General features: G+C 41.9%; 1 protein-coding gene across 1 annotated transcript in view; it reads right to left on the reverse strand.

Moving 5' to 3' along the window:
• Positions 1-948: 948 nt before the first annotated feature.
• The window catches only part of PLEKHS1 (pleckstrin homology domain containing S1), a 38979-nt gene continuing 23913 nt past the window's right edge, over positions 949-16014 (reverse strand). Inside the window, exons 12-18 of the mRNA XM_038758617.1 lie at positions 15864-15989; positions 13205-13314; positions 12376-12582; positions 10042-10143; positions 8040-8175; positions 4971-5055; positions 949-1952 (exon numbers count right to left, since the gene is read on the reverse strand). Of these exons, the coding sequence (XP_038614545.1) occupies positions 4987-5055; positions 8040-8175; positions 10042-10143; positions 12376-12582; positions 13205-13314; positions 15864-15989 (750 nt within the window). The 3' untranslated portion in view covers positions 949-1952; positions 4971-4986. The remainder of the gene's footprint in view (positions 1953-4970; positions 5056-8039; positions 8176-10041; positions 10144-12375; positions 12583-13204; positions 13315-15863; positions 15990-16014) is intronic.

The raw sequence follows: 16014 nt of genomic DNA on the forward strand, positions 1-16014 counted from the left end.
TCCCATAGCAGATAGCAGGGCCAGAATTAGAACCCAGGTCTACTGACTCCCAAGACTGCAAGCTTTCCATTAGACCACACTGCTTCTCAGGGGAGTCAGTGGATGGAAGAAAGCAAAAGAACAGAGTGGGAAAGGGCAGGGAAAAAAGAAGTGAGAGAGATAAGAAAAAAAGAAGGAGAAAATTAGTGGTGGGCAAGACTTACCACAGTTCACTGCCACAACCCTCCACCCACCATCTTCCCTTGTTTGTGGCCACTCGGACTTGACACTTTGGCTGGGCCTGGAAAACTGCTACTGCCACTGCCTTTGCCAGCAGTTCAGTTTGAGCGGGAAGACAGCGGTGAGAGGGGCTGGGGGACGAGTGGTGGGCAGCAGGAGGCCGGGAGCAATTGTAGTTAGTCAGTCGGTCAAAGGTATCTATTGAACACTTACTGTGAGCAGAGCACTGTACTAAGCGCTTGGGAGAGTACAGTATGATACCATTGTAGCCTTCTGTACTGTGAATAGGCATTTTAAGCTTGGTTGGAAATATATCACCACCCCACCAGAAGTTCCATATTGGCCAGTTCCTCACTGTGGACATGGTGATGGTGTGTGACTAACTGCTGGCCCCAATGGGGCAGCAGCTTAGTCCTCTGTCCCTGACCTCTGACTGAAGAAACTTATAATGGGAGGCTCGGGGACTATCAAAAAGAAAACTAGCAGGTCCTCACAGGCCCTAGGGCTGTATTTAATAATAAAAATTGTAGCATGTGGAAAATAACAAGCACTGGGGTAGATACAAAATAATCAGGTCAGAGACATTTCCTGCCCTATATAGGATTTATACAATCTAAAAGCAGTGTGTTTGGGGGAGAACAGATAGTTAATCCTCATTTGGCAGATGAGGAGACTGAGGTGCAGAGAAGTTAAGTGCCTTGCCCAAGATCACACAGCAGACAAGTGGTGGAGCCGGGATTAGAACCCAGGTAACCTCTGACTCCCAGGCCCATCCTCTTTCCACTAGGCCAGGCTGCTTCTTGAACCATGTTGCTGTACAGAACTCATTTAAAAACCAGAAAGGGAACTAAAGCCACAGAGCAAACATTAGAGGAATGAGAGAAAGCACACAGTCCAACAGGTATGCTCAAATGAGTCATCATCATCATAATTAATTCTGTGGGGAATTTTGCACTTTAAAAAACATTCTTATATTCTGATTTTGTTTATGGATATTGGCTCACTCTATATTTCCATACCATAGAATACAAATCCTGGAATCTACTCCTTGTGGCATCAGTCTAAATTACAATAGAATTATATGGAATTGAGCATTTTCCCCTACATACTACTGAAGCCTGTGGTGATGAGCTGGTTGTGGGCAGGGAATGCATCTACCAGCTCTGTTATATTGTACGCTCCCAAATGCTTAGGACAGTGCTCTCTGCACACAATTAGTGTTCAATAACTACGATTGATATACTTCTCTTCACAGGGAAGCCCAGGATCAGAGCAAAATGAGAGCTTTCTGCCCCGCAATAAGAATTTTGACTTAAGCCAGCAACACTTCGATGCATTAACTCTAATGGGGACAAAGCCTTTTCTGACAGCTGCAGCAATCTTAACGTCAACTCTCTGGTCCCCTTTCCAGATATTTGGAATGAAATTTGGCTAATAACCTTTAGGTTTATTTTTTTTCTTTGTCTTCTGGCCAGTAAAATTTATCGGCCACATGTTCGTTTGGATATCAGGCCTGTCCTGAATGTGACATACACTCTTGGTCCTAGGAAAGTCTTATCTTAGTAGTAAAGATCTCAGAGAAGATAAAGTGCACAGAGATTAAGTCAGGGCTACCAGGAACGGTAGGAAAAACCCTTCCTTGCTGGGAAATTGATACTGCTTTATCCATTTTATTCCCAGTGCTCACGACTCTTATTCAGCACACAATGTTTCTTCTGTTTCCTCATCAGGCACTGCAAATAGAAGGGAAAGTGCTACAATGTTATCACAATCAATCAATTGCATTTATAGAATGCTTACTGTGTACAGAGCACTGTACAAAGCATTTAGGAGAGTACAGTATGGTAGAGTTGGTAGACATGATCCCTGCCCACCAGGAGCTTACAGTTTAGAGGGGGAGATAGACTTTAAAATACATTAAAGATAGGGAAATAGTAGTGTGTAAGGGCATGTACATAAGTGCTATGGGGCTGGGGGAGGGGTATCAAAGTGCTTAAGAAGTTCAATCCAAGCACACAGGTGATGGAGAAGGAAGAGTGAATGAAGTATGGCAAATGAGATTTAGGAATCCGGACTTCATTCAACTTCCACCATCAATTTCTATCAGTGGTATTTATTGAGCACTTGTTGTGTGCATAGCACTATACTAAGCACTTGGGAAAGTACAACAGAGATGGTAGATACGTTCCCCTCTCACATGGTGGTTACAAGGTCCTTGTCGAATTGTTACTCCTGTTGAATTACTGTTTAACTGTTGCTCATCAAATTGACCCTGTTATTTTTTCCCTATGTGTCTGTCCTTCCCTCATCCATCTAGGTTGAGAATCCTTGGGGACCATGTCTGATTTATTCCTAGCTTTTGGTATGCCGTGCTGTTCCTTGCATATGTGTAAGCACGCTGTCTTTTGAAGGCTAGGTCGTTAATTTGTCACCCCATCTCCACATAGGCATCCCCCTTTGAGAAAAACGGTGTAAGAATGGATATTTTGATGAGAAAGCTATTGCTAGACAGCTAAAAGTTGGGTGGCTATGCAAGTGCGTGTCACTTGTATCCTTCCAGGATGAAAAATTATTTCTACTTCCTACTGGCATAGCTACATATTTACCCATATCAACAAATCAAAAGAGTCTGAAATAGGACTCAGGACAGCAGATATTGGAGTTTTAATAGTCACAGTGCTGGTTTGAAACTCATCACTTAATTAGCCTTAATTCCTCTAAGAAATGGAAATTTTCCCTTAAATACTTCTATGAAGACTGTTAGAATTAATTAGTTAACGCACATATAGGGAATTACAGATTAGAAGTACTAAGTATTTCTTTCATTACTTATATAGCTAACTAATCCTTACTGGCTCGGGCCTAAACTACTCTGATGTCCACAGGGTTTTTGAGATAGTAATCTCATCTAAAATTCTGCCCTTGAATGAAGAGTATCAATGGCAGTTGGGCAGGGTGACACAGTATAGGATATAAACCATGGATATCTCTGGGATTTTCTTCTTCTTAGGTCAATCTTTTAAGTCAGGCCACCTGTGGATTACTCTTTATCATAACAGGGAGGGTCACAGGAAGAGCTATCTGTTTCTTTGGTGTTTGTTGTTCTGGCTAGAACACATGTGAGAAGCAAGGATAAAGTGAGTCACAATGCTTTTTCAGTCTTTCAGAAGGAGGCTGTCCCTCGAATTGTGTGCCTGGCAGCAACCCGTTGACACCTTGATATTGGGCATCCATCAAACAAAGGTATTTATTGAGCACTTACTGTGTACAGAGCACAGTACAAGAGTTGGTAGACCCACTTTTGGTAGCTTTTGCCTACTTCCTGCCCACAAGGAGTTTGCAGTATAGTTGAGGAGACAGACACTAGAATAAATTAGGGATCATTAAAAGGGTACAGAAAACACAGTTGATCAGGACAATGACAATTTTGCCATTCTGATACCACGGTACATCTACATCTGAAATACTGCACTGACAACGGTTTGGATTGACACATTTTAGGGAAGACATAAAAGAGCTAAAAAAAATGACAACTGAGATTATCACAGGGATAAGAGAAGATATTAAAGAGACTAGAATTTTTCAGGCCAGAAATATGAAGGGTGAGGGGGGCCAGACTGAAGGAAGCAACATGACCTAGTGGATAAAACCATTGGTCTGGGAGTCAGAAGGACCTGGGTTCTAATCCTGACTCTGATACTTCTCTGCTGTGTGACCATGGGAAAGTCAATTTACTTCTCTGTGCCTCAGTTTCCTCATCTGTAAAATGGGGATTAAGTCTGTGAGCCCCATGAGGGACACGGACTGTGTCCAACCTGGTTTATCTTATATCTTACCCCAGCACTTAGTACGGCACGTGGCACAGAGTAAGCACTTAACAAATGCCATTAAAAAAAAAAGAATGTGGACAGCATAAACAAAGGATTATTGTTCAATAAATAGGACCTTGAAGAAGGTGAGTCCAACAAAAACAAAAGGAAAAACTTTCTCATCCAGTGGGTGCCAAGGTTAAGGAGTGCAGTGCCACAGAAAGTTATGTGAGGCAAAAATCAGCAGGTCTAGTAGTTCAGGCGCCTCTCAGGATCAAACCTGGAGAGTTTCCAGTACTCTTCCAGTCTCAGATACGAGAGAGAGTCAAGCAGAGGCATACCCATTCCACTCCTAGCTTAAGCAATGGCTTTGGAGTGGAAGGCAATCTGCTCCAAGTCAGAACTCACCTGTGCTGGGTAGCAGCAGAGTGAGAGAGAGTCCAGGGCAGAGATTCAAGTTTACTACACAGAAGAAGGCAATGGTAAACCACTTCTGTATTTTTACCAAGCAAACTCTATGGATGCACTATCAGAACGTTTGCAGATGGAGGTGGGACATTCTGGGAGAGATGTGTCCACGGAGTCGCTATGGATTGGAGATGACTCAACAGCCTAAGACGAGACAACTAGTTCAAGAGAGGTTTAGATAAATTCCTGGATGAAGACAGAAGGTTAGGGATGTAGAGAGAAAAGATTGGAATGCTATCTGGGTCATCCATAACCATTAGGGTCACTCCTTGTGGGCAAGGATCACATCTACTACTCTTTTACTGTACTTTCCCAAGTGTTTAGTATAGTGCTGTGCACACTGTAAGCACTCAATACATACCACTGATTGACTAATGCTACAGAAGGAAACAATCATACTTTTTCTCCAGCTTACTGGTTGAATGGATATTGTTAAGATCCAGTAATCACATTCCTATTATCATAAGTACTTACCCAAAAGTAGTGCATTTCATGAACAGGTGCAGGCTTTAATATGGAATTTATCTGAATTTGGGATCCGATGGATAGACAATTTCACCTTTTAAAACACACAAAAAATACATTTTAAATCAAAAGAGAGCATTTGGAGGAGGAACAGGAAAACCCCTATTATTTAAATCATCTGTTTACCTTGCTGTACAATAGAAGTTTATTTCAAGACCTTCAAAAATACAACCAAACTCTTGAAATGAGATAAAAGAGAGAATTCATATCAGTCATAAATTAATCTAAGGAGAGAATCTGGATTGTATGTTCCAGATTCTGCTGCAAAACTGAGGAACAAATCACCACATACACACAGAACCATACAGCCTCTGGAAGAGGACCAAGAGCTCATCTGATATCCCCTCAATTGAGATAATAAATGTTGGTTGAATTTGTCACATAATAAAATCCTTATGCTAAATTGCTGAATTGTAAGCTCCTTGAGGGCAGGCACTTTTGAACATATTTTTATACCCTATTGCTTCTTCCTATCTATTAATTCTATCCATTGTGCTCTCCCAAGCAGTTAGTATAGTACTCAACACAGAGTAAGCACTCAATAAATACTATTGATTGACTTCTAATCGCTATGACTTTGGCCTCTGCTTCTCTTCATATCTGTTAGAATGGGTTTTGTGTAAGGAACAGGAGACTGGATTTTCCACTTTTCAGATTTTACTGGCATCCAGTAGTCTGAATATCTGGCCTCATCACCTATTTTGGGCTTATGAGTGATAGAAAAGGTGCTTATTAGCCTGGGTTGAACAAAGGGAGAGGATTTCAAGTGATTGCTATCAGATGCTGAGGGGATATCGGATGAGCTCTTGGTCCTCTTCCAGAAGCTGTATGGTTTTGTATGTGGTGATTTTTTTTTCCTCAAGGTTTGCAGCAGAATCTGGAATATACAATCCAGATTCTCTCCTTAGACTAATTCATGACTGATATGAATTCTCTCTCATCTCATTTCAAATTTTACTCCTCCAGAAAGTGGGAGAGTTTGGTCATATTTTTGAAGTTCTTGAAATAAAGTTCCATTGTACACCAAGATAACAGATGATTAAAATAAAAGGCAGAAGAGGTCAATAGGGGTTTTCCTGTTCCTAAATACAGTAAGGTGTCTCCTTGCCATACCCACAGTGCTAATTCTTCCCGGATAGGCAATAATATAATAGTAATCTTAAAATTATGTTATTTGCATGTATTTCACAATTAGCATGGCTCAATGTAAAGAGCACAGGTTTGGGAGTCAGCAGTCGTGGGTTGAAGTCCCAGCTGTATGACTTTGGGCAAGTCACTTAACTTCTCTGTGCCTTATTCACCCGGGTTCCTTCCTACAATCTACCAGCTGTGATGTGGTCTCAAAATCATTTCCAGGAATTTGACAGTGAACCATCTTAATGGCTTGAACTTTGCTTTTCAGTGCTTTGGTCGTACTGCTAACAAGAGTTTGAAGTCTGTCAGAGGATGTTGAGTCCCACACTTGGCATCCTGTGTGACTGCATGGTCTGTACATTGCTGGTTCAATCTCTCATCCTATCCTGACTGGATTACTGCATCAGCCTCCTCTCTGATCTCCCATCCTCCTGTCTCTCCCCACTTCAATCTATACTTCACGCTGCTGCCCGGATCATCTTTGTGCAGAAACGCTATGGGCATGTTACTCCCCTCCTCAAAAATCTCCAGTGACTACCAGTCAACCTACACATCAAGCAAAAACTCCTCACTCTCGGCTTCAAGGCTCTCCATCACCTCGCCCCCTCCTACCTCACCTCCCTTCTCTCCTTCTACAGCCCAGCCCGCACCCTCCGCTCCTCTGCAGCTAACCTCCTCACTAAATCTCATTCTTGCCTGTCCCACTGTCAACCCCTGGCCCACGTCCTTCCCCTGGCCTGGAATGCCCTCCCTCCGCACATCCGCCAAGCTAGCTCTCTTCCTCCCTTCAAAGCCCTACTGAGAGCTCACCTTCTCCAGGAGGCCTTCCCAGACTGAGCCCCCCTTTTCCTCTCCTCCTCCCCATCCCCCCAACCCAACCTCCTTCCCCTCACCACAGCACCTGTATTAATGTTTGTACAGATTTATTGCTCTATTTATTTTACTTGTACATATTTACTATTCTATTTATTTTGTTAATGATGTGCATCTAGCTTTATTTCTATTTATTCTGATGACTTGACACCTGTCCACATGTTTTGTTTTGTTGTCTGTCTCTTCCTTCTAGACTGTGAGCCCGTTGTTGGGTAGGGACCGTCTCTATATGTTGCCAACTTGTACTTCCCAAGCGCTTAGTACAGTGTTTTGCACACAGTAAGTGCTCAATAAATACGATTGAATGAATGAATCAATGAATCTCTCAAATCCTGTTTATCAAAACAATGAATTACAGTAATAGGTTTGTTATAGGCTGCATACCAAACTACATCTTGCCTTTCCTTCTTATCTCCAGGGGAATGAACTGGGCTGACTTGCGGCATGAGATTTGAGAAAATAAGAAAACTTCAAAGCATATCACTCCTGCTTTGGAAAGTGGAGAATGTGGAATAGGAGATGTAATATTTTCTCCGAAAATTGGTACAGAAATGGCTAAATATTTATACAGAGAGAATTTAAGGGTATCTTGCACTTTTAGTCCTTCAGTGAATATTTGCTATTGAATGATGGTTTGGGGTTTTAGAATAGCTAATACATTTTGATGTGTTTTATCTTCCTAACTTATAATGTGAGCTAATAACTTAAGCCAATCACTTAACCTCTTCTGAACCTCAATTTCCTAAATTATAAAATGGAATTAGCAATTCTAGTGCAAACACAGAATTCAGACAGAGACTTGCATTCTGGATAGACTTGTCTCTGTGAGAGGAATAAAGTCTCTTGATTGTATAGACAGGCAGTTTTTCTAATGTGATTTCATAAACTGACTTGATTTCTAGGCCTTGAAGTACAATCTACTCGCTTTCATTTTCAGCTCAACCAGCGGATTTTCTATTAAATTCTTTCCCTGACCTACCGTACCTCTCAAGTTAGGACAATAGGGTTTACCTCCTTTCTTATGGAGCGACTGAGAAATAAGGAAATCTCCTCAATGGTCTGGGGCTTTAGGTCATTCACAGCTGATACATGATCCCCGTGGTGAAATATGCATCCCAAATGCTGTGGTCCTTCCCACCTGGCCACACTGTGGAAAAGAGACAGCACACAGGCAATCCAATGAGACAAAAATTCACCTTCTACAACTACAACAGCAAGACTCCCTCTCCCTTTCCCATGCCCCCCAGGATCACTGGAGATCTTAGATGTTTGGCCTAGTGGATAGAGCATGGGCCTGGGAGTCAGAAGGACCTGGGTTTTAATCCTGGTTCTGCCACTTGTCTGCTGTGTGACCTCAGGAAAGTCACTTGACTTCTCTGTGCCTCAGTTACCTCATCTGTAAAATCTGAGAAGCAGTGTGGCTTAGCATGGGAAGAGCATGGGCTTGGGAGTCAGAGGTTGTGGGTTCTAATCCTGGTTCCACCACTTGTCAGCTACGTGACTTTGGGCAAGTCACTTAACTTCTCTGTACCTCAGTTACCTCATCTGTAAAATGGGGATCAAGACTGTGAGCCCCAAGTGGGACAACCTAATAACCTTGATCTATCCCAGCACTTAGAACAGGCCTTGGCACATAGTAAGCACTTAACAATTACCAACATTATTATTATTAAAATGGGAATTAAGAATGTGAGTCCCACGTGGGACAAAGACTGTGACCAACCCAATTTCTTTGTATCTACCCCAGTACTTACTACACAGTGCCTGGCACATAGTAGGTGCTTAGCAAATACCACAATTATTATTATTATTTATGGAGAGAAGAGGGGTGCACCTTGGTGGCCACTATACTCATCTTGTGGCTAGCTAGTCCTCCCACTGGACACAGTAAAAGAATTAGCACCAAAGTTACTCTTCCTTAAAAGATTATATGTTGGCAATCCACAGGCCGGGCCTTGCAGATAGTTTGATCTTACTTCCCTTTTCTGTATTTTATTTTATTCTGCTTACCCCTATAATAATAATAATAATAATAATAATAATGATGGCATTTGTTAAGTGCTTACTATGTGCAAAGCACGGTTCTAAGCACTGGGGAGGATACAAGGTGATCAGATTGTCCCACGTGGAGCTCACAGTCTTAATCCCCATTTTACAGATGAGGTAACTGAGGCACAGAGAAGATAAGTGACTTGCCCAAGGTCACACAGCTGACAATCGGTGGAGCTGGGAGTTGAACCCATGACCTCTGACTCCAAAGCCCATGCTCTTTCCATTGAGCCATGCTGCTTTTCTTATAGAACATAAGCTCCCTGGGGGCAGAAATCAAATCTACCAACTCTATTATATTATACCTTCCCAAGAACTTAGTACAGTGCTCTGCACACTGCTAACACTCAGTAAATAAAATTGGTCGATTGATTGATTGATTAGCTTTCCCTGGTGAATGTAAGCGCTGCTGCCTGGTACAGAGTTCATATTTCATATAATCTTCATGTTAAGACATAAATGATATTTTATTCATTCATTCAATCGTATTTATTGAGCACTTACTGTGTGCAGAGCACTGTACTAAGTGCTTGGGAAGTACAAGTTGGTAATATATAGAGATGGTCCCTACGTGGAAAGAGCCCAGGCTTTGGAGTCAGAGGTCATGGGTTCAAATCCTGGCTCTGCCAATTGTCAGCTGTGTGACTTTGGGCAAGTCACGCCACTTCTCCGTGCCCCAGTGACCTCATCTGGAAAATGGGGATTAAAGACTGTGAGCCCCATGTGGGACAATCTGATTGCCTTGTATCCTCCCTAGCACTTAGAACAGGGCTTGATATCTTGTGTATATCAAAAGAACCAAATTCTAGTTTTGCTACTTTCAGACATCAGTGTCTATTTGTATTCAGCTACTTCCCATAAAAATGCCCAAATGAACAATCAGTGTGTGAGGATATTACTGTATTATTGCACCATCCAATCTCCTCCTCCACATCACCCGATACCATCAAGATTTCAGACACACCATAACCGTCCTCCAGCTTCGGAAAAAGTTAAGTAACTTCTGATATCTGCATGAGGAATGCATATGTCCACCTCTTCTAGTTGACTTTCATCAATGATATTGCTGTAAGAAAATAAAAATGAATAAAAGTGAAGAATAGTCCACGGTAGCGGCCTAGTGGAAGGGCATCAGATTGGGAATAAGGAGACCTGGGTTCTAATTCTGACTCTACCACTTACCCACTGTTTTTCTTCAGGTAAGTCACTTAACTTCTCTGTGTCCCAGTTACCTCATCTACCAAATGGAGATTAAATATCTGTTTTCATCACCTCCTTAGGTTGTGAGCCCCATTGAGGATCATCCGATTGTATTTACCCCAAGGTTTAGCATAGTACGTGGCACTTAGTAAGTGCTTAGGAAATTATAAGCAAATTATTTTTCTATGAAGAGATGTCTGACTACTGTGGTTTCTCTAAAAGTGATGCCAAGAACAACTTTGTTGTATTGTACTGTCCCATACATTTAGTAGTGTTTTGTACATAGTCAGTACTCAATAAATACCATTCATGAAAAATTAATACAAAAAACTGACAGGGACATATTGGGGGAAAAAAACTGACCTTTTCATTATGCAAAAATTTACCTTATATTGCCAAGAAATGGAAAATATTAGGTGATTATATTTTTCTGACAGTGGGAAAGAGGGGTATGTATATCTTGCAAATTCTATTGGGCCTGTCAGTCTAAAAGAATTGAAACTGGGTCCAGCACAAAACCATGGAATTGCACTTCTGTTGTTTACTGTCATTAATTTAATCTCAGTTTTAATATTAGGGTGTGAGAATTCTTTTCTGGAACACTAGACCATTTAAATAAATCAACCAATCGAAAGTATTTATTGAGTGCTTACTGTATGAGGAGCACCGTACTAAGTACTTGGGAATGTAAGTACAATAATTAGTACACATGATACCTGCCCTCAAGGAGTTTACAATCTGGTAGGGAAGACAGACAGTGAAATAATTTAAAGCCATAAGGGAGCAGAAGTGAGTGATGTTGATGATCCCTATTAAGTGTTTAATGCATGCCTAGCTAATAAGATGATCAGATCAGACACAGGACCTGTCCCATAAGGGGATCACAGACTGAGAAAGAGGGAAAACAGGAATTTTATCCCCATTTAGCATTCTACAGATGAGGCCCAGAGAGGCTAAGTGGTTTATCCAGGAGTATGCAAGTCAATATGCATAGGAGTGCTACAGGTGGTTGTGAGTACAAAAGGGTGAAGTTGAGGCAAAAGTACTGAAGCAAGAGTCAGGGAATTTTAGCCAGTGGGGGAAAGAAATGATCAGGGAATACTTCCCAAAGGAAATGTGAAGGTTTTAAGATGAGAAGGTGTCAAATTTGAAGGGACAGAGAGTTCCAAGAGGAGGGTGCAAACAAGAGGTTGGTGTCAGGAAAGAAGAGAATGAGGTGCAGTGAGAAAGTTAGCATGAAAGCATCACAGAGTGTGAGCTGGGGTGTAGTGGGAGAAGCGAGTAGAGAAGTACGAGGGAGAAAATTGATTGACTGCATCAAAATCAATGGTCATGAGTTTTTGCATGATGTAGATGGATTTTTGAGGAAGAGGAAGGTGTATGCAGAAAAATGTATTCAAAAAATGATCCAGGCAGCAGAGTGAAGTATGAACTGGAAAGGGGAGAAACTAGAGGCAGGGAGATCAGCAGAGAGGGTCATGCAGTAGTTAAGCTGGGATGTGACGAGTGCCCAGACTAGCATGTGGTGGCCATTTGGAGGGAAGAAGGGGCAAACCCTGGAAATGTGAAGGATAATACTAAAGGATTTATCAACAGACTGAATATGAGGGTTGAGAGAAGGGGAGGAGTTAAGAAAAATGTCAAGATTTTGGTAAAATTGCAGAGGAAGTGATAGGGTGGAAGTTTTTTAATGGTATTTGCTAAGGGCTTAGTATGTGCCAGGCACTGTGCTAAGCAGTGGTGTAGTTACAAGCGAATCAGATTGGACACAGTTCCCGTACTGCATAGGAGAGACTTGGTCTAGTTGCAAGGCCAATTTAGAAGATTTTTTTTTTTTTAATTGGTATTTGTTAAGCACTTACTATGTGCCAGGCACTGTACAAAACACAGGGGTAGATAAAAGCTAATCAGGTCAGACACAGTTCATGTCTCCTGTGGGGCTCAAAAACTTAATCCCCATTTTATAGATGAGGTAACAGGCACAGAGAAGTTAAGTGACTTGCTCAAGGTCACACAGCAGGCAAGTGGCAGAAGTTAAGGCAGTCTCTCACTATATGCAAAAATCTTAAAAAAAACCAACTGTAAAGCTGATCCTTACTTGATTATTATAGACAATTGTACAGCAGATAATGATCCTGAGTCCTTTCTTTTGTTCCTGGTCTTCAGTTCCTTGGTGCTTTGTGAAATGTGTGTGTCACTGCTTGGATCCCGGTTCTCCAGGGGTTTCTTTTTGTCCTCATTCTCTGGAAGGGTTGGGAAATCAGTTTTATTGCCTGAGGGCTGGTGGTGTTTCTCTTCACCTGAACTAAGGAAAAATCATAAAGAAAACCGCTGCACTGGCATGTCTGGACACAACTATTTTGACCACGTTTGAAGCTGAATCAAGTAACCATCATTACAGTGAAGAATGACACGCTTTTGAAGTGTGTCCAGCCAAAGTTACAGTTACGATTTTAGTCAAAGAAAATAAACCAACCTCCAAAAATGGAAATGAACCATTTGGCGTGTGTGTGTGTGTGTGTGTGTGTGTGTGTGTGTGTGTGTCTGTGTGTGTGTACGCGTGCCCGCGCATGTATGAGAAGGAGGCAGGAAAAAGGATGAGAGGGTAGGGTGAATGGGGAGGGAACGTAATCTAAAAAAAGAAGTTGTTCAACTGAATAGAAATAACCAAGACAAGAATGTTTGCCCTAAATAGGGGACTACTGCTTGCTTGTGGTTGTAGGAACAAATAAAACATCATGGAATGTATTGATAAAAACATCCAAGTATCTCAGGAGATGGCTTAGCCTTTGGGATACATTTGGTCCACATTAAAAACAATGGCTTTGTCCATAGACATTATTAAAATTGGCAATATGACTCTGTAAATACTTGACAGCCCAAGACTCCCCCCTCACCACACCAGTCAAGAGGTCAGTCATACTCACCAAGATTTCATTGGCTCATAAAGATCATAACTTGTCTGGGTAGCCTGGTCTAGGCCACTGGATTCAATAGGCTTAAAAGAATCATCGGAAGCCACAGTGTCATTCTCCAGCTACCAACAAAATAGGAGATGGCTTTAAGGGATGTTGACTGGATCTACTAAACTACATCAGGCTAGGCTAGTTTTTCCAACTTCCTAAGAGGAGTCTACCATGGAACTGGGAGTTAGAGGGAGAGGTCAGAAGATACAACTGAGCCACAAGATGGACTCCCACTTTCTCTTAGGGCTGCTCCTCCACAACACGCAAGACACAGAGAAAGATCAGTAAATATGTGGCTCCCACGGCCCTTTGAGTCATAGATTTTATGTGTCTTGATTGCTGTATCAGCCTCCTTGCTGACCTCCCAGCCTCCTGACTCTCCTCACTTCAGTCTCTATTTCACTCTCCTCCCCACATCATTTTTCTACAAAAACATTTAGACCAGGTCTCCCCACTCCTCAGGAAATTCCAGTGGTTGACCATCCACCTCCGCATCAACAAGAAACTCCTCACCATTAGCTTTACAGCACTCACTTTGCCAGCTCCTATCTCACCTCGCTACTCTCCTACTACAGCTCAGCCTAAACACTTTGCTCCTCCAATGCTACCTTCTCACTGTAACTAAATCTGGTCTATCTCAACACCAACTTCTCGCCCAAGTCCTGCCTCTGCCTTTCTTCCTCATATCTGAAAGACAATTACTTCCCCCCACTTTCAAAGCCTTATTGAAGGCATTCGTTCATTCATTCAATCGTATTTATTAAGTGCTTACTGTGTGCAGAGCACTGTACTAAGCACTTGGAAAGTACAATACAGCAATAGACAATCCCTGCCCACAATGGTCTGACAGTCTAGAGTTGGGGAGACAGACATCAAAACAAGTAAACAGGCATCAGTATAAATAGACTTACTGGTATATACATATATACATAAGTGCTTTCTCCTCCAAGACGCCTTCCCTAAGCCCCCCTTTCCTCTTCTCCCTCTCCCTCTGTCACCCTGACTTGCTCCTCTTATTCATCCCCCTCTCAGCCCCACAGCACTTATGCATGTATCTGTAATTTATTTGTTTATACTAATGTCTGTCTCCTCCTCTAGACTGTAAGTTTGTTGTGGGCAGGGGATGTGTCCGTTTACTGTTGTATTGTACTCTCTCAAGCGCTTAGTACAGTGCACTGCACATAGTAAGCACTCAAATACAATTGATTGACTCTCCACCTTAGACTGCAAGTCCGATATGGGACATGGACTCTGTCCCACCTGACTGAATTGTATCTACCCCAGAGCTTAGCACATAAGTGCTTAAAAATACTGTAATTATTATTATAATTGTTACATGGTCACTCTCAAACATCTGTATAGAGCTGACCACAGCTACTTGTTAAACATTTATTTTTCCCTCCTCTCTTCTGAGATTTAGGACCAAGATAAAAAAAAAGGGTTCGGAGAAGGAATTAGCTGGGTATAGCCCATGACCATATGTCAGTTAACTTTATGGTGATTTTTGAGTGCTCACTATCTGACAAATACCAGAGTAAATACAAGAAAAGCAGGTAGGATAAAGTCCTTGTTTTCCAAGGGGCTCAGAGTCTAAGAAGGAGGAAGAGAAGTTGAAGCCAATCAATCAATCAGTGGTACTTAGTCACTTAACTTCTCTGAGCCTCAGTTATCTGAGATCTCTGTTCTCAGTTCTCTGAGACTCAGTTTCCTCATTTGTAAAATGGGGATTAAGACTGTGAGCCCCATGTGGGACAACCTGATTACCTTGTATCGCCCCCAGCACTTAGATCAGTGCTTGGCACATAGTAAGTGCTTAACAAATACCATCATTGTTATTATTATTATTATTATGTGCAAAGAACAGTTCTAAGTGCTTGAGAGAGTACAATACAACAGAGTTAGAGGACATGTTCCCTGCCCACCAACAAGCTTATAGTCTAAACACACGGTCACAGAGCAAGCCAGGAAGAGCTAGAGACTAGAACCTAAGTCTTCTGGCTTCCAGTGTTGTTACCACTGTATCTTGCAGACTCCCTTCGGGACCAGTTCTGGGGACTTCAAAATAACTTGTGTGCAGGGAATGTGTTTACCAACTCTACTGTATCCCAATCATCTACTACACTACTGGGCACACAGTAAGTGCTCAATAAATACCACTGACAGTCTAACGCTGTAATACAATGTACTCTCCCAAGTGCTTAGTACAGTGCTCTGCATATAGTACACTCTCAATAAATATGATTGATTATAATCAGTGTAATCTTAATTTCAAAATCTCCTGTGTAACTGAAAGCCACTCATAACTTGTCTGGGTCGCCTGGTCTAGCACCCACAGATATCTGCTGCTTTTGGGGAAAAATAAAAAGAAATCTTAGGGTTTTGAACTCTTGCTCTATAGTGACCTGTTCTGTGCTTTTGCTTTTGGATTGCTTAGTGGAGTTTAATGGAGATGCATCGTTGGAATGACATCCTGACCCTAACTACTCCAGAACATTGCCTTTAGGTCATTTGTTTTAGCCAGTTTGAATATTTACCCTAGAAGTCACCACCTGTATCTTAGTCTCCACTATGTCCTGAAGGGAGCTGTGCCTTGGAAAATTATAGTTTTCTGGAGCAGTACCTGAGCAAGAATACTTCGTGGACAAAGATAGACATTCTCTTCTTCCTTGTCTTGGTTACACTCAGCAGCCAAATCAGATAGAAGTTGACACTGCCTGGGGTCATGAGGATGCTTGTCTTTTAATTCCTGTAAAAGAAAAAAACTGTATATC

This window comes from Tachyglossus aculeatus, chromosome 16 (assembly GCF_015852505.1).
Source record: "Tachyglossus aculeatus isolate mTacAcu1 chromosome 16, mTacAcu1.pri, whole genome shotgun sequence".
Taxonomy (NCBI): domain Eukaryota; kingdom Metazoa; phylum Chordata; class Mammalia; order Monotremata; family Tachyglossidae; genus Tachyglossus; species Tachyglossus aculeatus.